The sequence below is a fragment of the Dendrobates tinctorius genome, unplaced genomic scaffold (genome assembly GCF_039654945.1).
Source record: "Dendrobates tinctorius isolate UK_male_01 unplaced genomic scaffold, ASM3965494v1 ptg000023l, whole genome shotgun sequence".
NCBI classification, from domain to species: domain Eukaryota; kingdom Metazoa; phylum Chordata; class Amphibia; order Anura; family Dendrobatidae; genus Dendrobates; species Dendrobates tinctorius.
This window is the reverse complement of record NW_027361691.1, coordinates 6,068,832-6,093,191: the sequence shown is the minus strand read 5'-3', so window position 1 is coordinate 6,093,191 and position 24,360 is coordinate 6,068,832. Positions and strand designations below refer to the sequence as shown.

General features: G+C 43.8%; 1 protein-coding gene across 10 annotated transcripts in view; it reads left to right on the top strand.

The window, feature by feature from the left end:
- DLG2 (discs large MAGUK scaffold protein 2) overlaps positions 1–24,360 on the top strand; it is a 1,750,933-nt gene that overhangs the window by 1,093,805 nt on the left and 632,768 nt on the right. For all 10 annotated transcript variants that reach the window (XR_012231010.1, XM_073569196.1, XM_073569195.1 and 7 more), the window contains one exon: positions 11,752–11,835. Coding sequence is in view for 9 of the 10 variants with exons in the window: in XM_073569196.1 (XP_073425297.1) it covers positions 11,752–11,835 (84 nt within the window). In the remaining variant the exon portion in view is untranslated. The remainder of the gene's footprint in view (positions 1–11,751; positions 11,836–24,360) is intronic.

The window sequence follows — 24,360 nt, the reverse complement described above, 5'->3', positions numbered from 1 at the left end:
ACTGACACTTCTTCCCCCTCCTATTTCTCCTGTTACTGCAGCTAATATAAAAGCCCTAGTTACAGGGGAAATCAGCAGTAAAAATAAATATATTAATATGCCCCACAAAGGGTAATGGCCTTACGGAGGGAACAGTGTGTGCAATAAATGAAAAACAATAAATACATAAAAGCAAGATTTAAAAAAAAAAAAATGAGACACCGCCAGTGTTGAATTGCTGTTTTTTTAGACCTACCCCCATAAAAACAATATATAAAAATAATTTCTACGAAAATGGGAATGCAATTTAAAATGTTTTTAGCAGTCTTTTGTGCTCATGAAAAAATGTGAAAAATAGATACATTTAATATTTTACTTTACATTTTCCCCATTTTTCATATAAAAATTACTTAAAAATTAAAGAGATCCACGGGCAGCAGGTATCAGGCATTGCCTTTATGATTTCGGCTATGTATGGTTGACTACAAAATGCCAGATGGGGACCAAGCCGCACTGGAGACTAGTCAGACAAGCGGGTCCCTGTATGCTTCTCCCTACCCGCTCCATTATGAGTGACGGGTCTCTTTCTGTGTGTGTGTATAGAGAGAGACCTGTCAGTCATCGGCATGTTTTTTTTCTGAAATGCCTCATCTTTTCAGTATTAATCATACAGCCAGTGGCTGATACATGCTGCCTGTAGTTTGTGCATGATGTGTCTGCTGTCAGGTTCCCTTTAAGCCTCATGTAACACAGAAAAAAGGCAAAAATTATTTGAATATCTGAACAAGAAAAAATTGTAGAACCACTAAAATTCCATGTGTGTCATAAAATCTAAAAATGTGCCTGGTCAAGAAGAGTAGAAAATGGCCAAGTCCTGAACTGGTTTAAGGGGTTGTCTACCAGTTGGGGATGATTTTTTTTCTTCTTATGCAAATGCATGTATTTTTGTCTAAAAATAATTTCCAGGACGTCCACCTGACAGCACCATGGGAGGACGTCCTCCTCCTCCTTACAGGGACAGGAAAGCACACGAGAGGTTAAAAGGCCATGTCCCACCCCCTTTCCCTCAGTGTTTTTCCTGTCCCTGCACGGAGGGACACACGAGAGCTTACCGGAGGGGCTCAGGGGATCGTGCGGCCAGTCCAATCCTTCCCCTGTCAAGAGGTCCCGGGGCCGAAACTCCCCGATGGGGAGTCCCTCGGCTCCAAAGGCCAGGAGCAGGACGACGCTCCTGGAGGGAGCCGTTCCTCCCGGTGGGAGGCTCTCGGCTCCAGGATGAGTCGGCTCCCCGCAGGCGGCTGGCCGAACGGGCACCGACAGAAGAGGGCGCAATTGGGGCTGCCAGGCCAGACGGGCCGGGCCCCGCGGTGGGCCGAGTACCCGCAGGACGGCGCCGACGGTTGGCGAGGTCAGCACTGGGAGGCCTCCAGCGGAACGCCATAGCAGGTGGGGAGGCAGTTCCCTGCAGGCGGCGGCACCGGGGAACCGAGCGCGGTCGCGCGCAGAAGCCCGGCAGGAAATGGAGGCGCGGCTTACCAGCGTCACATCCGGTGACGTCAGACGCCGGTTTCAAATCCAGGGCGCGCGCGCTCCTGGACCACAGCGCTCTCCAGAGTCGCCACAGGTCGTTCTAGGCTGTGTGACTGCATTGGTCGAGCCTGGAGCAGGATGGAAGGCAACGCTGCAGCTGGTGGAGGGGTAAGTGCGCATAGCGCAGACCACCCTCCCCACCCATCCCCACAGCCCAGATCTGAATAGGTGCCCCTTATGTTATTAGGAAAAGGGAATTCCGGCAGAGTCCCCCTCGGGGAAGGACCCGGCAAAAGCCACCTCCAAATCGGTCAGATGTCCGGTGTGCAGAGCAAAGCTGCCAGACACCTATAGCAAGACCCTATGCGGTCCCTGTACCTCCAGGGTCATAGGCGAGGAACAGCCATCTCTCCTTTCCGAAATGAGGTCGCTGATAAGGGAAGAGATTCAGGCCTCTACAGCCCGGCGTCAGTCCCCCAGCCCTGGGCCAAGTCGCAAGCGTCCAAGGTGGGAACCAGACCCAGTATCAGAAGCGAGCCCTAGCGAGGAATCCGATTTCCGGGACTCAGACCAGGAGGAAGAAGGTGAGATCCTGGGGGATAGACAGGATCAGAGCAGGAAGTACCTAATCAGACTGGAGGATACGGACGAGCTGGTACACGCGGTCAGAAATACCATGCAGATGGAAGAAGTCCCTAAGCCACAGTCCAGACAGGACTTAATGTTTGGAGGACTGGTGTCCCGCAAACAGGTGGTGTTCCCTGTAAGCGAACACATCAAAGCAATGATCCAGGAGGAGTGGAAGGAAGTAGAGCGTCGGTTGACACTCTCCCGAGACTTTAAAAATAGACTGCCCTTCGATCCCGAGGAAACTCGGGCGTGGGAAGAAGTCCCTAAAATAGACGTCACAGTCGCCAAGGTTACTAAAAAGACGACTATCCCATCCGAGGACTCATCAGGTCTTCGAGACCCGATGGATAGAAAGGCGGACGTCTTGTTAAAAAGAGCATGGGAGACGTCGGCAGCCCTGATTAGAGCCAACATAGCAGCCACCTCGGTGGCCAGGTCTATGTTCTTGTGGTTGGGGCAGTTGGAGGAACACCTAACCAACAAGACCCCGAGGTCAGAGATACTAGCATCTCTTCCTCTCTTGAAATCAGCCACGGCGTTCCTGTCGCATACGTCGGTGGAATCAGTAAGGTTTGCGGCCAGAAACAGCTCCCTCTCTAATGCGGCCCGGAGAGCAGTCTGGCTTAGATCCTGGTCGGGGGATAACCCTTCTAAAGCAAAGCTATGTGCCATCCCTTTCTCGGGCCTGAGGGTGTTTGGTCCAGCCCTTGATAATATCCTTGAGCTGGTGTCCGATAAGAATAAGGGATTCCCGGAAGGAAAACCCAGGCGGCCCCAGTCCTTTCGGAGAGGCTCCTTCTTCAGAGGAGACGGAGTTTAGGGGTCGGGTGAGGTCTAATAGAAGCTCCTACAAAGGCTCCTTCAGCCAAAGTGGGAGGAACAGAGCAGAGGTCCCCCATTTGCATCAACATCTAGATCTGTCAAGGTGAAAATATATTTTCTTATATAACTTTTATACTTTTATACTGTGAAACAATAAGTTTTTCCTAATTGCTTGCTAATGCAAATGTAACTGTATTAAAGATGGCTGCCAGTGTTCACTTTCACTTAAATTCAGTGTCTAAAGAGTTAAGTTAAGTTTCATTTCTCCTAAAAAAAGATAACTCAGGAATGTGAAGAAGAAGTAACCATCGGGAGACTTTTTGACGAATCAGAGAGAGACTGGACACTAGATGTATACTGCATAAACCCCGTCTAATGCACGCCTTCCCCTAACACTCAATATAGTATTGTGTATTTGTAAATAAAGCCAGTTGTTGTACTGCTCCTGACAGGTGTGGATGCGGGACATTAGCTAAGACTGAATCAGCTGCGTGTCTGAGTCATTCTTAATTGGTACCAGATGTTTTGCGCTCGCACAATGATTTGGAATGACTGGTGAATGAGGATTTATTGTTGTTTACGACCCCGACAGATCGAGGAGACAATGACGCCATAGGCATTGGGGGGAGACTTCGCCACTTTGCAGCAAACTGGTCCCGAGTCACCAACAATCAGTGGGTCCTCAGAACCATCAGGGAAGGCTACAGGATAGAGCTCTATTCTCCTCCCCCCGACAGATATATTGCCCCCACGGTCGTCCGGGAGGACTCCGCAATGTGGTCGGATCTTCAGGACATGTTAGATTCAGGGGTCATAATACCAGTTTCACCGTCAGAAAGAGGGAGAGGGCACTACTCTTCCCTGTTTGCAATCACAAAGAAATCCGGCGAGGCCCGCACCATCATAAACCTGAAGCCACTAAATACTTGGGTCAGATACAGGAGGTTCCGGATGGAATCAATCCGATCCGCAATTCCCCTAATAGACAGGGAGGCAGTTATGTGCACCCTAGACCTAAAAAAGGCATACTATCAGGTTCCTATCCATCCTCATCCCAAAGCCTACTAAGGTTCGCGATCAGCTTACCAGCCCTGACCTGCCATTTCCAGTTCCAGGGTCTTCCATTCGGGTTGGCCTCAGCTCCCAGGATCTTTACGAAACTGGTGGTAGAGGTGGTGGCCTACCTGAGAGGTCAGGGTATCGTGGTTGTTCCGTACCTGGACGACTTCTTACTGGTGGCAAGATCCAAAGAAGTGCTCATCCGAGACAGGATCCGAACAACTACCGTAATGGAGTTCCTGGGCTGGGTGATCAACTGGGAGAAGTCGGACCTCACACCAGACACCAGAAAGGTATTCCTGGGAGTCCTCCTAGACTCAGCCGACAGAATATCCTGGCTACCCGAGCAGAAGCAGAAGACCATTCAGGCCAGAACCAGAGGCCTGTTGAAGCGTCAATGCTCCATAAGAGAAGCAATGGAGGTCCTGGACCTCATGACGGCCTGCATCCAGTGCGTCCGATGGGCCCAATTCCACTCGCGATTGTTACAAAGAGAAATCCTCGCGAGGTGGGACAGGAGTCAGGCGTCGCTAGACAAACCCCTAAGGCTCTCAGGACGAGTAAAGGAGTCCCTTTGCTGGTGGTCACAGTCCAGGAACCTTCAGGTGGGCGTGCATTGGACAACCTCTCCATACGTGGTAGTCACCACAGACGCAAGTGCGTGGGGATGGGGAGCCCACATAGAAGGGAAGATCTTCCAGGGGAAGTGGCCAGCAAGCATCAAGGCCAGATCCTCCAATTTCAAGGAACTCTTTGCGGTCTGGTAAGCGTTGCGGAGAAACCGGTCGGTACTAAAGAGTCGTCATGTCCGCATATTATCTGACAATACAATATTATCCGACAATACAACGACAATGGCATTCCTGAAACACCAGGGAGGAACCAGACATCAACCACTACAGGCACTGGCGGAAAAGATATTCACGTGGCAGAACGAACAGTCCGATCCGTAACCGCGGTACATCTAGAGGGTTCCCAAAACGAAGTGGCAGACTACCTGAGCAGACAACAGATCCACCCGACAGAGTGGGAATTGAACGTAGAAATCTTCGACCAGCTTTGTCAGCGCTGGGGGACCCCCAGTATAGATCTCTTCGCAAGCCGGAAGAACTCGAAGGTTCCCAGATTCTACTCCCTAAATCCGATGGACCACCCAGAAGGCGTAGACGCCCTGAGTCAGACTTGGGGAGAATCCCTCTCTTATGCGTTCCCACCACTGGCCCTCATACCGGCAGTGCTCAGGAAGATTCGCGAGGACCACGCAAGAGTGATATTGATAGTGCCATACTGGCCGAAGAGAAGCTGGTTTCCCCTTCTAGGAGCCATGGCAGTAGAAGATCCAGTCGAACTGCCCCTGTGGGAGAACATCATCCACCAGGGCCCGATCCACCACCCGGACCCAGCAAGACTCCATCTATCGGCTTGGATCCTGAGAGGGACATCCTGAAGGCAAAAGGATTGTCGGAGCAGGTCATATCCACCCTACAGGCCAGTAGGAAGCCGGTGACGTCGGCAATTTATCGGAAGATATGGAAAAGATTCTGTCTGGAGGGTGGCAGGTCCGAGCTCGTGGCAGGCACCCCTGATCTCCCTAACATACTAGGGTTCCTGCAGGCAGGTTTTAATAAAGGCCTCAGGCCCAGCACTCTAAAAGTCCAGGTTTCAGCCTTGAGCGCCTTCTTCGATTACCAGTTAGCTGCACATCCCTGGGTGATAAGGTTTATAAAAGCCACACAGCGCCTGCGCCCCACGATTAGGCAGCTCACCCCGCCATGGGACCTGGGCCTGGTACTTCGGTTCCTCTGCTCGGACACTTTCGCCTTTAGTGAGAAGATAGCCATCCCTGCTCTCACTCGTAAAACGGCCTTCCTAGTAGCCATTACCACGGCCAAAAGAATAGGGGAGATCCAGGCCCTATCCACTAAGGACCCATACCTCCAGATAAGAGAGGACCGTATAATCCTAAGGTTAGACCCGGCATTTACCCCGAAGGTAGCCTCTACAAGAAATCTGAACCAGGAGGTAGTGTTACCCTCTTTCTGCGATAATCCCCGAAATGAGAAGGAGCGACGGCTCCACTCGCTAGGCGTGAGGCGCGCAGTTATAGAATACCTAGAGGCCACCAATAGTTGGCGTGTCGACCCGAACCTGTTTGTCCTCTTTGGAGGTAGGAATAAAGGGAAGAAGGCCTCTAAGGCGTCCATCGCGCATTGGATTACCTCAGTAATCTCGGATGCCTACCAAGCTGAAGGCGCCAGCCCGCCAGATTCCTTAAAAGCCCACTCTACGAGGGCGGTATCGGCCTCATGGGCCGAGCGGGCGGGGGCGTCAGTTGATCAGATCTGTCGAGCGGCAACCTGGGCTAGTCTTAATACATTCTGCAAACACTACAAACTAGATGTGTTAGCTGGTCAACAAATCGCATTTGGGAGAAAAGTTCTCCAGGCGGTAATCCCACCCTGAGGAGGTGCTTTGGTACTCTCCATGGTGCTGTCAGGTGGACGTCCTGGAAAATAGGTATTAGACCTACCGGTAATGATGTTTCCAGGAGTCCATCCTGACAGCACGGGTAGTTCCCTCCCAGTTGTGTTATACTGCAATGTATTATGTCATGTCATATGCTGTAATATGATCGTTTCATTAAACCGTTTCTAGTATCATCCACCTTGTGGTACTTGTCAAATCACTGAGGGAAAGGGGGTGGGACATGGCCTTTTAACCTCTCGTGTGCTTTCCTGTCCCTGTAAGGAGGAGGAGGACGTCCTCCCATGGTGCTGTCAGGATGGACTCCTGGAAACATCATTACCGGTAGGTCTAATACCTATTTTTTGTACTTGGGTTTACTTAAAAATATTGCACCGTTTACCTTTTACAGCCTTTTTCTGGCTGCAGAATAGGAGAGATTCTTACTCTTTCATCTGTATTGCCTTTTTCTGGCTGCAGAATAGGAGAGATTCTTACTCTTTCATCTGTATTTTTCTGAGCTCAGCTCATGTGATTTATGACTAAAGACCACATCAAAGTCAAATGTGACTGGAAAAAAAAAGCACCTGTAAAATCCAAACCGTGCAAAGTTGTAAGGAAACTGAATTGGAAAAATATTTTAAGTAAAAAAAAAAAATGTCCCTAATGGTGGACAACCTCTTTAGTCCCACCCCAATTCCACCAACGACTCTCCCTTGAGGAGGTCTGACATTTTTAGGGCAGGATTTAAATAAACTTTACCCCTTTTGGACTGAGACGGGATTGCGTAAAAAAATCCTGACCGTCCAGAAAAATTTGAGACTCTTGGCTGGTATGATACCGTATGATTCTACTGGTTCTGGTTATAGGGGTTGTCATGGGGATTGTTTTCCACATATTTTGCCTCCTAAATATTATTCTTAGTACTTGGTAAGTAGATTCAAAAGCTCTAAATAACTCCATTATGCTAGAGTGACAGTCTTGTCTGTGGCCATTATGGAAGTGTGTGCACGGAGAATGTAGGATCCATCCTAGTTCTCTCCTACAAGCCCCCTTCCTTGCCGCCCCCTTCCCCCTTGCAATTAGCGTCCAGTGATTTTTGGTGATTTATTAATTGTGACACTGGTATCTCAGTCATTCTGCTCCCGAGCCGCACGTGGCACAGTGATCTTTAAGGTCTCGCCTGTAAGAAATGTTTTCCATAGCCTTCAGAAACAAATCTTCTTTTTGCATAAACTCATCTTCTCGTTGGGAATCTGCTCATTTCAGGCAGCTTGGATCATGCCGACTGCTCAGACCGCAGTTTTTTTTATTTTTTTTTAAAAGGCTACAAAATTAACCACCCCCCCCATCCTTTTTGTGCTCCTGCATTTTGGCAGAAGTGCTTGGTAAAACATAGAATGGTCTGGTTTCGCAGCTGTACCGAGCATTGATCACTGCATCCTTGAGCAGGATTTCTGTTGTCTTGGTTCTTGGTCTGAAGAGTTGACTCATGTATTGATGATGAGCTACGAGTGAGCCGGCGTACGCTGCTGTGCATGCTTTCTACATGGAACAACTGCTCTAAAAGGACCCTTAACTACAACAAGCAACTCTTCATTCATAGAGTCCAGGTTGTGGTGCCCATCATGTCCCTCTCACTGGTCTCGTCTTCTTAGGGCGAATCAGCAGAAAATTATGTGCGACCCTCACTGTGCTTGCGGTTGGCAGAAACCACCATCGGGATTTTATACAAACTCTCCAAATCTTGCCAGCCACTTACCAATGGGATCGTCCTACAACAAACCAAGGTTGTCCGCTCGTTGGGGCAACGGTCAAAAAAGTCCAGTGAAGAAAATGACAGGTTCTTCTAGGGACTGTTACTCCCCGTATCTTTATTCCCAAGGATGGTTCAGCCCTCTCCAAGTAAGTACTACGGTCTTCTGTTTTAGTAGTTTGAGGTTTTTCTTGCGGCGTGAATCCTTCTGATTTGGTTATGATTCCTCAGTGGGATACGTTCACTCCAAATTTTTTTTTACTTGGTTTTGGAAGTGGATCCACTTCAGAATCCACGTCAAAGAGTATTGGAAGAGCATATGAAGCTACTTCTGATGTGGATTGTAAACCAGATCCATACCATTAGGATATGGTCTCAGTTTTTGTCAGAAATTTTAGGAACAAAAACTTTGAAAAAAAAAACACAAGAAGTTCAACAACCACGACTTTTGATTGGAGAGTTGGGGTGCGTTCACACTGGGGTCTTTTTTTTTTTTTGCTGAGTTTCGGATTCTCCAATCAAAATTTGTTGTTTTTTTTAACTCCTTGTGGATTTTCGAGTTTCTGCTCCAAAGATTTCTGAAAAAAGGGGAAATACTTTTATAGTGAAACTGATAACTTTTTGGTAGTGCACTTCGAGAAGGCAAATTCAGCTTATACAACCTAATTAAGGATTTACTCCTCAAGCTCATTCAATTATTTTTTTTTCATTGAAATGTCCATTTATTACACCGCGTCTTGGTCAAGTTCACGCAACCTTTTTGTCGGTCCGAGTGATGTCCATGAGAAAACTGATAGCCCTTGGGCCAACGTTATTCAGTTGGGCTGTTTGGATTCTGCACATGAAAAAAAAAATGCATGACACACTGGAATTCTTCAAGTCTACGGGTGGGCCAAAAATGTCAGATCTCGTACAGACTAACTGTAAACATCTGATTACAGATACCGTAGATTATAATTCTCTACATGGAGACAGGTCCGTTTTTTTATCAAGGATGACAAGGACCAATACAGGTTTTTATGTCCATGAAAAATATGTACAGCACACGGATGGCATCTACCGTATGTGTTTAACATCACAAAGTATAGGAGAAGCTTTGGAATTAATTTGTTTTAACCCATACTGGAAAAAAACAAATGACACACTGATCCAAAACACTGACACCAGTACCGTTTTTTCCGGTACCGGTATTATATGGACGTGTGAAGGGGTCCTCATATAAAGAAACTGTATTTGGTCTTGTAAAGTTTAACAAACGAACACCAGGCGATGACAATTGAGCTGAAAATCAGCCATTTTTTCTGGATGAAACCTGGATGACTTTTTTATATACAGTAGTGATATTAGAATACTTGGGGCAAATTCAGATTCATAATAATGCATTATCTGTGGGCAGCACGGTGGCTTAGTGGTTAGCACTATTGCTTTGAAGTTCTGGGGTCCTGGGATTAATTCCCATTAAGGACGACATCTGCAAGGAGTTTGTATGTTCTCTCGGTGTTTGCGTGGGTTTTCTTCGGGTTCTCCGGTTTCCTCCCATACTGATAGGGAATGTAGATTGTGAGCCCCATCGGGGACAGTGATGATGATACGGAATAAGATAGCGTGATATAAGCAAAGCATAATAATAATAAAAAAAATATTTATTGCTTTCCATTGTAAGAAAGATGAAAACCTCCATAGCACTAATACAATACCCTATCGAGTCGATGTATACGGTAACTCTCTCGGTGGTCTTGACATCTCCCTTTTGAAATATGTGCTGTACGCTAGGACTAATGATGAGCAAATCTTCCAAAATTTGCTTCAGGCAGATTGACTCAATTTGGCTGAAAGATTTAATTCAGTCCAAATAAAGTCAGTCTGATTGCCGGAAAAAAAAAAAGTTTATTATGCTCTGAGGTCTCTTCTGAAACCAAAGAGCAATAACCAAAGGGGAGGGAAGGGTCTTCAACTAACAAAATACATTAGGCCCCCACCTGGCCCTCACTTGTCTCCTCCACTGCCGCAGTTCCCCATGCTACTGCGCTGGTGTTTGGTTTTGGCAATCCGTGGGGGTGATCATTGACTTATTTCACCATACCTTGGATCATTCGAATCATTGGTCTTAGTGCTGGTAGTGGCCGACAGAACTGAAGACCAGAGAAGAGTACTGGGGAGCATAAGGAAAAGATAAAGCTGCCATTTTGCTGAATTCATGCAAATCATTTCCCCAAAATTTTGGATTTCACAAAATCTGAAAATTTTGAGAAATTGACAATGAAAAGTGACACTGATTCATTACAGATCGATCCACTCATCTCAAGTTAGGATTATTTAGTACATTTTTGAGCAGAGATGAGCGGCTCTGATGAGATTGGTATTTGTCAAATGCCGTGGATTTTTTACAGGGAAATTCAATATGCAGCTAAGTTAATCTCTGTAATTTTTTATTCTGTCCCGACCCCAGTGCATAATAAACTTAGGATTTAAAAAGAAAAAATTGGGGCCTTACCGATCACTTGTTCCACGGTCCGGTGCTCCACACCTCTTCTTTTCCTCTTACCCCAATTCTCTTCACTCCAGGACCAGACCTCCGACATGGCTATGCTTCTAAAATCAAAGCACGCCGTACCGTCACTTGGGAGATGTATACTGTATCTAATACACTGCAGAGCTGGCTGTCAGTCAGTGCCTGTCACTCGCTTTAGCAAATGTGAAGAAGGCCTTTAGTTGCTGAGGGTTTACCTTGGGTCCCTTTGCGACCTCGTCTTGCATTTGGAGTGATATTTGTTGGTCGACAACTCCTGGGAATAGTAATGATCACCTTGACTTTTCTCCATTTGTATACAATCTGACTGTGGATAGGTGGAGTCCAAGCATTTTAGAGATGAGTTTATAGGCATTTCCAGGCTGATGAGATGATGTTGAATGTGTTTTTTTGCTTTTCTTTAATTTTCCATTAGACTACCTTAAATAAAACAGGTTGCTCACTCACACATAATTGTCAACCCATTGATTGCAAACACAAGACTAATTTTACCTTCAAATTATCTCATAATCCTAAAGGTGATATTCAATGATTTTCTGCAACAAAATAAAATGACAAAGTCTAATATTTTGGACTAATTTCTTTGTTTGGGATCATTGTTTATATTTGGGACTTGTGTGAAAATCTGATGCAGTTTTAGGTCAAATGTAGGCAGAAATCTGGAAGAACCTCCTTTAGCAGCAGTAACTTGCAGTGATGGTTTTCTGTATTACTTTAACAGTCTTTCACATGGTTCTGGCGGAACTGTGGTCTGATCTCCTTTACAACATTGGGGTGAATCCTTCACTCTTGGGGACATTTTCATCTGTCTTTAACATTTTCCACTTGTGAATAATTATCTTTCTCACTGTAGATTGCTGGAGTTCAAATTGTTTGGAAATGGCCTTAAACGCTACATGTGAACATGGCCTAAGTGATCATGTTCTTTGCCATATATTCTACGACTCTTTATCTAATGTAATGCATTTTTCTATATTTCTAGGCCAGTCCTGCACCCATCATTGTGAACACGGATACTCTGGATACAATCCCTTATGTTAGCTACACCCCATTCCATGAAAACGTGGTAAGAAACTCTATATACTATAGTCACATCATCCTTCCTCATTATAGTAATAAAATATAGCAGATTATCCTTATTTCTGTGTCATAAAATGTCCATCAAGATAATAACACAGGTCTACAAAAAATATTTTTTGTAATCATTGCAGGTGACATTGTACTTTTCTGAATCGTCTTTTTGTCCTGATTTCAAAAATGTCTATAGTACGTATAGTTTCCATGGAGCAGCATCATTATTATAAGGTATAGGAAAGTTTTTATTGAACCAAAATGATTTCACATGCATAATAGAAACCAAAATATGAGCAGAGATTAAAAGTGCTTGACATTAGACTGTCGTTACGATTTTTCAGGGTTGTCCCTATATAACACCCAACAGTAATCTGCCATCATTGAGTCATTCCCAAAACCCTGGTAGCGGTGTTCCATTACCTTAATGTCCTGGTGAAACCGCTCGCCTTGTTCATCGCTTACATCCCCAAGATTTTGAGGGAAGAAATCTAAATGTGAATGCAAAAAGTGCATTTTCAGAGACATGCGACATCCAAGATATTGGTATGCATTTAGCAGTTCCTCAACACCTTCAACATATTCTCGAGATTTTTTCTTACTAAGAAGTTTTCACAGATCCTCTTGAAGCTTTTCCAAGATCTTATCATTTAGAGTTCCTTCAAACACATCATCTCTCATAAGCGCTCTGATCTGAGGACCCACACATACCCCTTCCTTCAGTTTTGGTGGTGAAATGCTGGAGAATTTCTGTGAAATGTACTGGAACCCTTATGAATTTGTCTTTGCCATGGCTTTCACAACGTTTTTAATCAATCCCAACTTTATATGTAGTGGAGGAAGAAAGATTTTTGTTGGAGCAACTAAAGGATTATGCTGAACATTGTTTCTACCTGGAGCATAGATGTTTCTCTGTCCCCAATCACGACAAACTTAATGCTCTACTGTATTTCTACTGTCCCATAAACACATGTCTGCTCACATCCTCCTGGAGCCCGCGGAATAGTTATATTCTTGTACATAGGAGGCAGTATTATAGTAGTTATATTCTTGTATATAGGAGCAGTATTATAGTAGTTATATTCTTGTACATAGGGGCAGTATTATAGTAGTTATATTCTTGTATATAGGGGCAGTATTATAGTAGTTATATTCTTGTATATAGGAGCAGTATTATAGTAGTTATATTCTTGTACATAGGGGCAGTATTATAGTAGTTATATTCTTGTATATAGGGGCAGTATTATAGTAGTTATATTCTTGTATATAGGGGCAGTATTATAGTAGTTATATTCTTGTACATAGGAGGCAGTATTATAGTAGTTATATTCTTGTGCATAGGGGCAGTATTATAGTAGTTATATTCTTGTACATAGGGACAGTATTATAGTAGTTATATTCTTGTACATAGGAGCAGTATTATAGTAGTTATATTCTTGTATATAGGGGCAGTATTATAGTAGTTATATTCTTGTATATAGGGGCAGTATTATAGTAGTTATATTCTTGTACATAGGAGGCAGTATTATAGTAGTTATATTCTTGTACATAGGAGCAGTATTATAGTAGTTATATTCTTGTACATAGGAGCAGTATTATAGTAGTTATATTCTTGTATATAGGAGGCAGTATTATAGTAGTTATATTCTTGTACATAGGAGCAGTATTATAGTAGTTATATTCTTGTACATAGGGGCAGTATCATAGTAGTTATATTCTTGTACATAGGGGCAGTATTATAGTAGTTATATTCTTGTACATAGGAGCAGTATTATAGTAGTTATATTCTTCTACATAGGGGCAGTATTATAGTAGCTATATTCTTGTATATAGGAGCAGTATTATAGTAGTTATATTCTTCTACACAGGGGCAGTATTATAGTAGTTATATTCCTGTACATAGGGACAGTATTATAGTAGTTATATTCTTGTATATAGGAGCAGTATTATAGTAGATATATTCTTGTACATAGGAGCAGTATTATAGTAGTTATATTCTTCTACATAGGGGCAGTATTATAGTAGCTATATTCTTGTATATAGGAACAGTATTATAGTAGTTATATTCTTGTACATAGGGGGCAGTATTATAGTAGTTATATTCTTGTACATAGGAGCAGTATTATAGTAGTTATATTCTTGTACATAGGGGCAGTATTATAGTAGTTATATTCTTCTACATAGGTGCAGTATTATAGTAGTTATATATTCTTGTATATAGGAGCAGTATTATAGTAGTTATATTCTTGTACATAGGAGCAGTATTATAGTAGTTATATTCTTGTACATAGGAGCAGTATTATAGTAGTTATATTCTTGTACATAGGAGCAGTATTATAGTAGTTATATTCTTGTACATAGGAGCAGTATTATAGTAGTTATATTCTTGTATATAGGAGCAGTATTATAGTAGTTATATTCTTGTACATAGGAGCAGTATTATAGTAGTTATATTCTTGTACATAGGAGCATTATTATAGTAGTTATATTCCTGTACATAGGGGCAGTATTATAGTAGTTACAGTATATTCTTGTACATAGGAGCAGTATTATAGTAGTTATATTCTTGTACATAGGAGCAGTATTATAGTAGTTATATTCCTGTACATAGGGGCAGTATTATAGTAGTTATATTCTTGTACATATGAGCAGTATTATAGTAGTTATATTCCTGTACATAGGGGCAGTATTATAGTAGTTATATTCTTGTACATAGGGGCAGTATTATAGTAGTTATATTCTTGTACATAGGAGCAGTATTATAGTAGTTATATTCTTGTACATAGGGGCAGTATTATAGTAGTTATATTCTTGTACATAGGGGCAGTATTATAGTAGTTATATTATTGTACATAGGAGCAGTATTATAGTAGTTATATTCTTGTACATAGGAGCAGTATTATAGTAGTTATATTCTTGTACATAGAGGCAGTATTATAGTAGTTATATTCTTGTACATAGGGGCAGTATTATAGTAGTTATATTCTTGTATATAGGGGCAGTATTATAGTAGTTATATTCTTGTACATAGGGGGCAATTTTTATTGTATAAAACCCACAAATACAATTAAAATAAACAGAATTCTTCCTTAATACAAAACATAAATTCTCATGAATGCATCAGACAATAATTACAGAACTAAATTAATACATTAGGAATAAAGGTAACTTAGAGTTCACTCCTGTGGAAGGAAGAATATGAAATAAACACTTTTAGTAACACGATCATGTTATTATCCCACAGACACATTCCTCCATAGTTTCTCATTACTCTGACTTTTCTTTATCTCTATCGCTCTTATCCATCTGAGCTCTGACAGTATCTTTGAGGCTGCGGTGACGGGATGGAAGGGCTCGCTGTGGAGGGACACTCGGGTTCTCATGTGCCAGTGGTAATACTTAATGGTGGTAATGATCAGGTACATTGTCCCCCTGTCGATGTTACCGTCAGTGGATGGGACACCATAGACAATGTCAGGGTAATTCAGGGACAGCAGTCTGGGGATTTTCAGCTTGGTCGATACTTCCGTCCATATTTCCCTACCTCCCCAGCAATCACAAATAAAATGCTCCATGGTTTCCTCCTGCTGACAACCAAGGGGACAGTTCCGATCCGAAACACTTAAATATTTTAAGTTCCCCCTCACAAAGAGCTTCCCATGTAGCGACAGCCAAGCAATGTCAAAAAACTTTGCTGGAAGTCGCCTCCCATTGAGGAATCGGAGACTGTCCTGAAGGGTCCTGGTGGCACAATCCCTTAGGGCCAGTGGAGAGCGGAAGAAAGTCCTACATATATGAGCACACAGATCTTTCCTCGTATTACTCTCAATGTAGGACTTCTCCAGTCCCCACTTCCTGACACACTTCAGACCATATTCCAGATACTGGGGGAGGTGGTCACCTGTCCATCTCCTCCTCTTGAGACTGCCGCCTCGCACCCAAGATTCCGCAAAAGGCAATATCCAATACCTGATACTATTCGCCCACAGGGAGCTACTGTTTGAATCCATGCTCCCAAAATTTACTTTCAGAAACAAGGAGTCAAAGAAAACCCTTGGATTCAACATATCCAGCCCGCCCTCACTCCGCCGTAGGTACGTTATTCCCCTCTTTATCAGGTTCATCCTGTTCCCCCACAAGAGCTGGAAGAACAGGCTGAGGAGCCTCGCTGAGAAGGATTCTGGCAAAGGAAAAATGACAGAGACATACAAGAAGACGGGGACCAGGTAAGTCTTCAACATAGCAACCCTTTCTCTGTAAGTCAGCCTCCAGTTCTTCCATCGCTGAACCTTTGTATTTCCGGTCTCCAATTTCTCCTCCCAATTTAGGTTGGCATTATCTTCCCTCCCAAATTTAACCCCTAAGATCTTAATATGGGTGGAGGCCTTAACAAACTGCGGCAGATCAAAGTCTGGGTCAGATTGCAATGTCCACAGAGCTTGACTCTTCTCAAGGTTGACCAGAGACCCGGAGGCCTCTGAGTAACTTCTGATGGCCGCAGACAACATCTGCACCTCATGAGGATTAGATATCACCAGCGTCACATCATCCGCGTAGGCAACCACCTTCAGAGGCAAGTAGTGGGGGATCGGCACCCCCCAAAAGTTACACTCCTGCAGTGACCTCAAAAACGGGTCTATGGCAAAAACATACAGGAGTGGACTCAGCGGGCAGCCCTGTCTCACCCCCGCCTCAACTCCAAAAGTGCCACCCTGCCAACCATTAATCAGAGGAAAGCTCACCGCCTCTCTGTACAAAATCTTCAGCCAATCCACAAATTGTCCTGGAATACCATACTTTGACAAAGTGGCCCACAGATAATCATGATCAACTCTGTCAAAGGCTTTAGCCTGGTCCAGACTGACAACATATCTCTCACACCGCAGAGCTTTACATCTCTCAAACATCTCCCGTATCGAGATGACCGCTCCAGAGATGTTCCGCCCTTTTACCATGCCAAACTGAGAGCCTACCAACAGTGCCGAGGACAAACAGACTAACCTAGAAAACAGGATCTTTGCCAGAATCTTCCTGTCAACATTCAAGAGGGCAATTGGCCTCCAGTTCTTGATGTCGCTCGGCTCCTTACCTTTAGACAGCAGAATTAATGAGGACACTCTCATGGATGGGGGCATCAGGTGATTTTCTAGACAATTTTTGTAAACATTCACAAGAATTGGAGCCAGGAGGTCTCTGAATTTCTTATAAAATTCTGCTGTTATACCATCCGGACCTGGTGCCTTCTTCAGATGTAACTTATCAATGGCCTCCTTAACCTCCTCCACCGTTAATTCTGCTGTCAAAGGAGAAAAGTCCAGATCATTAGTATCAGGCGCTGGAGTTGCCTCCAAGAACTGAGTCATTTTATGTTTATCCAAAGCCTTCCTCTGAAACAAGTCAGTATAATAAGATTTCACAACCCCCAGGATACCCTCCCGAGATTCCTGCAATACACCCTGGGAGTCAATGAGACCTGTGACCAATTTATTGGCCACCCGCTCCCGGCAATTCTCAAAGGGATCAGGTGCCCCTAAGACCCCATAATCCCGTTCAAGAACCAAGGAGGTATACCTGCTGTACTGATACTGCCTTATCTCAGATTTCAGCCGGTCGATCTTCTCTTGGTTACCCCCGCCCTCCGAATACAGTGACTCCAATTCTTTGCGCAGCCTTAGGTACTGGCTATACTTACTCCTGCCTTTCTTAACTGACAGTCTCTTCAAGAGGTATCTGATATCATCCTTGACGTCCTCCCACCAGACGGCCATGTTGTCATAGAAGTCCACTCTCTGTAGATGACCCTGCAAAAGGAAGTGGACACAACTCTGGACAGAGACATCATGGAGGAGGCTAGAATTGAGTCTCCATAACCCCCTACCAACATCAGCTCGCTTAGTGGCCCCTAGGCAGAAATATAGGGCAAGATGGTCTGAGTATGGGACGACTCTCTCACTCATGGCACCAATGACTTCCATGGGACTTACAAAAGCCAGATCTATTCTACTGCCTCTATTGGAGCAGGAATAGGTTAATTTTGGCTTTCGTCCTCCCCGTTTAAAGACGTCACCTAATCCAGCCTGCAGGACTATGTTATTCAAGATCCTACCATCCCTCGTCACGGTTCTACCTGAGGAGCTGTCACCAGATGTCAGTATGGCATTAAAGTCCCCCACCATTATCACTGGAAGAGAGGTGAACAGATAAGGCTTGACATCATTAAATAACTGTATCCTGTCAGTCACCGTCTGTGGCCCATAGATGTTAATAAGCCGGAGTCGCCTCCCATGGACAGTGACTTCCAGGACCAGACACCTTCCCATAACCACCTCCGTCATCCTATGTACTGTCACATCCCTGGTGTTAAACAGAATGGCGACCCCGGCGTACGGCTCCACAGCCAGTGACCAAAAAGAGGGACCAGACAGCCATTCCCTCTCAGCCTCCCTCATGAGCCCCTGAGTCGTCAGCCGCGTCTCCTGCAGAAAGATGACATCTGCGTCCAGGTATCGGAGATGGTCATAGACAGCGTGCCTCGTCCTCCTCACCTTAATGCTGTTCACATTACTGGATGTTACTTTTAATGAGAAGTCTGCCATCACAATACCACAACAGAGGAGCAGAGATGTAAAAGCCGCCATCATAAGTCTGGGTCACAGATGTTCTGACTACCACCGGTCTCCATGTCAGACTGTATCTCAGTGTCAGCAAGTACGGGCTTCCGTTTTGTAGGGGGATGGTCCGCTACGTCCCTGTCATACTCAGTCTCTATTCTTTTTATCTCTTCCTCAAGTCCCCATCAGACTCAGACAAAACATCAAACTTATTGGACATGACCATCACACCTGCCGAACTCTGGACTTTTTTCCTGCCACCCTGGCTAGTGACATACTCCTCCTCAGGTTTACGGGAGGCCTTGTCCTTTTTTTTCCTTTTTACCTGATTACAGCCACTTTCTTCAGCTAGAGATGGTGATACTGAAGTGGTGGCTACATGTGGCTGCTGGACCTGAGGGACGACCTTCATTCTCCCCTCTGTACCCTCTGTGCAAAGCTGCTCTGATGTTACCTGAGCGGACCCCTGGTGGACCTCTGACCTGGTCAGTATTGTCCCTGACATTAAAGCCTCCTCCTGAGCCTCTGTCCCTGTCACTAACTCCTCATCAGGAAGGAGCTTGCATATATTGTGCCAGGCATCTGGACAGTCCCTGTGAGGGTGGCCGATCTCCCCACGGAGATTGCACTTGATGTTCTGGCAATCTGCCACTAAGTGGCCGACTTCCCCGCACAGGCTGCACTTTACCACGGTACAGGTGTTTGCCAGGTGACCCACTTTACCACACTTAAAACACTTTCGTGGCTGCCCAGGGTAGAAGCAAACCCCCTTCTCCCTCCCGATAAAGAAGGAGTTGGGTAAGTGAGCCGTGATGTTGTTATGCTGGCGCAATTTCACCAGCACCTTCCATCCACCGGTCCATATACCGTCCTCATCCCTGTTTTTGGTGAGGTCGGAGACAAGGTCACAATGCCTCCGGAGCCACACCACAATGTCCTGCGGGGGAACAGCCTCATTCCAAAAGATGATGTTAACCGTGGCGGTATCCGGCTTAGATATTGGAATGAAGCTGAACTTATTCCAGCCATCAGCATCCCTGAACTTGGGGAAATTGGCCCAGAATCTGTCCAGATCAGACATAAGCTTAAAGCTGATATCATAGCCCTGTCTGTCTGGCAGATTTATGACCGCCAAGATATTAACCGGCGCAAACCCCATCTGGCGGCACAGAAGCTCCCTGACCACCAGCCTCCTCTCCGGCAGATCCTCCTTGGCACCTCTGTGCCTGCACCGCACCACATTCCTCCTTTTGAAAGCCTGCCCGGTGTAATTGGTGCCGGAGGTAAAGGACGGAGCGCCGCGGCTCCAAACATTACTGGGAGGGACCTGTGGGGCCACACTGGGCTGACTGACAGGGCGAGGGTCTGCAGCGGAGGGGCCTGTTGCACCTTGTGTGCTGGAAACCAAAGGGGGGAAATCACAGACATTTTGCACATTTATATCAACATCATCATCATCAATCTCAATAGCATCATCAGGATGCGCAATGTCCACCACAGTCTCTGTACCCCCTTCATCCCCCAACCCCACATGAACAGTATCAATATCCCCAGAATTAGTGCTCTCCTGGACACCAACAGTAGATGCAGTCTCATGTCCACTGTCTTGCTGTTGTGCTGGGCATGCTGGGACTTGTGGTACCGCTGGGATCTGAGCCTCTTGCTCCTGCTTGGGGTCTGCCGCAGGTAGTTGCGGCTGCTGGTGTAGTATCTGACCCTCCTTAAAACAGAAGCTAGCGGGCTGCAGCACCGGCCGTACCTGCTGCCGGGTCCCCCCTGGGACAATGTCTGTGCGGGAACCAGCACAGTCCTGCGCGCAGGACCTAAACCGCTCCTGGTTCCTATATGTCTCTGCCAGGGGCCCCATCCTCGCCAGCACACAGTCTATGTCCCGCACCACAGTTGCCAGCTCTACCCCCAGTGCATTCAGTCTCTGGTCATATACAGAGTGATCCCCAGGATTAGCAGCCTTCACCTTGTAAATGCAGTCAATTTCCATTTGCAGAAGATTCCTCTGCTGCTGCAACTCACCCATCCTCCTGACCAGTCCTGGTATCTCCTCTGCCAGCTGTAGCTCTGGGGCACGCGGCGGCTCCTTCTGGGGTCTTGCTTTAGGGGTTGACACATTAGTTTTTAATGTCGCTGGTTTTGTGACTCCAGCCTCCGCAACACTTTTACCGCTGCCACCAGCCTGCAATCTCGTGCGTCCAGAGCTCGCCATGCTGGTCACCACATGTCCCAGCTGAAGGTTCTCCTGGAGTGTTTGCTTCTCCAGAGATGTCCGTCTGTGTCTGCCTGGAGTGAGCTGCACACCTGAAGCTGGTGATGGACTCTGCCTCACCTTCTGTGCAGCCACCTGCCCTCCAGCACTCAGGTTCTCAGCAGAAGATGCCTTCTGGGATTTCCTTCCAGGCTCTGGACACTGTTTGCCTTGACTGGCCGACTGTTTAACAGAAACATCCTTGCACACAGACAAAGCTTTCTCCTGTTTCTTTCCCGTACTGAGCTTCAACACAGGATCTTTCTCCATGCTGCTGGGACTTCCATTCTGAGGTTTAATTTCCCCAGAGGCAACTCTGGGATTTCCATCCACATGAGAAGGTTGGGAGTTTCCTCCCAGTGTAAGCCTGGAAGCCAGGGCCTTGCTTGGGGTGCTTCCCCGCCCAGGGTGGCCCCTCCCTGGGCTTGCTCCAGACATGAGGAGAACCACAGACACACAACCTCACAGCTAGGAGGCAGTATTATAGTAGTTATATTCTTGTACATAAGGGCAGTATTATAGTAGTTATATTCTGGTACATAGGGGGCAGTATTATAGTAGTTATATTCTTGTACATAGGGGCAGTATTATAGTAGTTATATTCTTGTACATAGGGGCAGTATTATAGTAGTTATATTCTTGTATATAGGGGCAGTATTATAGTAGTTATATTCTTGTATATAGGGGCAGTATTATAGTAGTTATATTCTTGTATATAGGGGCAGTATTATAGTAGTTATATTCTTGTATATAGGGGCAGTATTATAGTAGTTATATTCTTGAACATAAGGGCAGTATTATAGTAGTTATATTCTTGTACATAGGTGGCAGTATTATAGTAGTTATATTCTTGTACATAGGGGCAGTATAATAGTAGTTATATTCTTGTATATAGGGGCAGTATTATAGTAGTTATATTCTTGTATATAGGGGCAGTATTATAGTAGTTATATTCTTGTACATAAGGGCAGTATTATAGTAGTTATATTCTTGTACATAGGTGGCAGTATTATAGTAGTTATATTCTTGTACATGGGGCAGTATTATAGTAGTTATATTCTTGTACATAGGGGCAGTATTATAGTAGTTATATTCTTGTACATAGGGGCAGTATTATAGTAGTTATATTCTTGTACATAGGGGCAGTATTATAGTAGTTATATTCTTGTATATAGGGGCAGTATTATAGTAGTTATATTCTTGTATATAGGGGCAGTATTATAGTAGTTATATTCTTGTACATAGGGGCAGTATTATAGTAGTTATATTCTTGTACATAGGGGCAGTATTATAGTAGTTATATTCTTGTATATAGGGGCAGTATTATAGTAGTTATATTCTTGTATATAGGGGCAGTATTATAGTAGTTATATTCTTGTACATAGGGGCAGTATTATAGTAGTTATATTCTTGTACATAGGGGCAGTATTATAGTAGTTATATTCTTGTATATAGGGGCAGTATTATAGTAGTTATATTCTTGTACATAGGGGCAGTATTATAGTAGTTATATTCTTGTATATAGGGGGCAGTATTATAGTAGTTATATTCTTGTACATAGGAGCAGTATTATAGTAGTTATATTCTTGTATATGGGGCAGTATTATAGTAGTTATATTCTTGCACATAGGGGTAGTATTGTAGTAGTTATATTCTTGTACATAGGGGGCAGTATTATAGTAGTTATATTCTTGTACATAGGGGCAGTATTATAGTAGCTATATTCTTGTACATAGGAGCAGTATTATAGTAGTTATATTCTTGTACATGGGGGCAGTATTATAGTAGTTATATTCTTGTACATAGGGGCAGTATTATAGTAGTTATATTCTTGTACATAGGGGACAGTATTATAGTAGTTATATTCTTGTACATAGGGGACAGTATTATAGTAGTTATATTCTTGTATATAGGGGCAGTATTATAGTAGTTATATTCTTGTACATAGGGACAGTATTATAATAGATATATTCTTGTACAAAGAGGCAGTATTATAGTAGGTATATTCTTGTACATAGGGAGCAGTATTATAGTAGTTATATTCTTGTACATAGGGGCAGTATTTTAGTAGTTATATTCTTGTATATAGGGGCAGTATTATAGTAGTCATATTCTTGTACATAGGGGGTAGTATTTTGTTAGTTATATTCATGTATATAGAGGGACGTTTTATTGTGATTAGATTTCAGCACATCAATAGAAAATGCTTTCAGTGGCGCTTAGAGTATATAGTACAGCAAAAATAGACACAAAACCACTATTTTGTTAAAATAAGATAAATAGAATAAAAGTAATTTCGCTCACAAAAACCTCACTAAACTGTAGGTTTGATTATCAGAAATGTATTATTATCACGGAAAAATAAAAAATAAAAAATAGAATAAAATATACATAAATTCGGTTTGCACAATGCCCAGGTGTCTACTGGGAAAAGAGGCACACTACCCACAAGATTACTCACCCTCTATCGGTTTTGGCGATATACTATGCATGTATATATTGCACAATGATGTGAAGGCTCATCTAAAAATACTTAAGGAAAAAAACACCTTATGCTTATATATGTGTGTCAAGAAAAATATATTGCACAATGCCCAAGATATAAATGTTCATCTGAAGATGCTTTTTGGAGAAAGAAAAACACGATGATAGTCACTCGGAATGAAAGAGTAAGAAATTTGGGGATTATATTCTCACTAGATCATAGGAGGTCTAGATGATGCCTATGAAAAGAATTTTTAAATTATCGCTCCACCTAAAAGAAGGCTGTAAAAATAAGCATAAGAGAAAGTGCCTAAAACCAGGGAAAGAGTGAGAGGGAAAACGCTTTAACCTCTTTTGAACCACAGAACCCCTGCAGTGTACAGGTAATAAAATAGAGAAGATCTTTTCTGAGGACCAGGTACCAAAAGGACATGTGTTTACACATAGACAGAGAAGTGCAGAAGTTTCCTTTTATTTCCTGGAAGGATATCCTGGGTTGAAAGGACTTTTTCGGAACTTGTTCTATACAGCCTGGCTCCGGGGTCCATATCGGAATATTGGAGTTTGTACCTATCCAATATTTATGGTATATAGATTTTCAGCGTTGTAGCGAAGGGACGGACATGACGCATTTACTCACATCCCTGTAAGACCACAAGAGTCCCTCCACTTGAATAACCATCTGATAAATGATGTTATACCCGTCATATTTGTTCTCGATTTAATGGTAAAAATATGATTAAAAAAATGACAGCAATGTCTAATGCTAGAGACCTTCAGAGGCGAAGATATCTTGTAAGTTGGGGATCTCATTAAATCCTGAAAGGCTACAAACATCCCACAAACAGACCCCACATAAGGTCATCAAGGGGAGGTGTGTGGGCATAACTTCAGAGCTAGTAAAAAGAAGAAACTGGGCTTTGAATCAATTGTCAGTACTCGGAAGACATAGTTCTCTGTGGAGGTTCTGATCATTTTTATGAATCAAAGTGTTTCCCTTCACTAAATTTTGATCCATTTGTGTGACCATAATTTTCTTTCATTATTCTTTTTTATTTTATGTAATTGTATATTGCATTGTTTTGTTCCCATTTTGAATCATGTATTTTTTTTTTATAAACACTGCCTATCTTTCTGGATTAAATATAAAATGTAATAGTTTTAT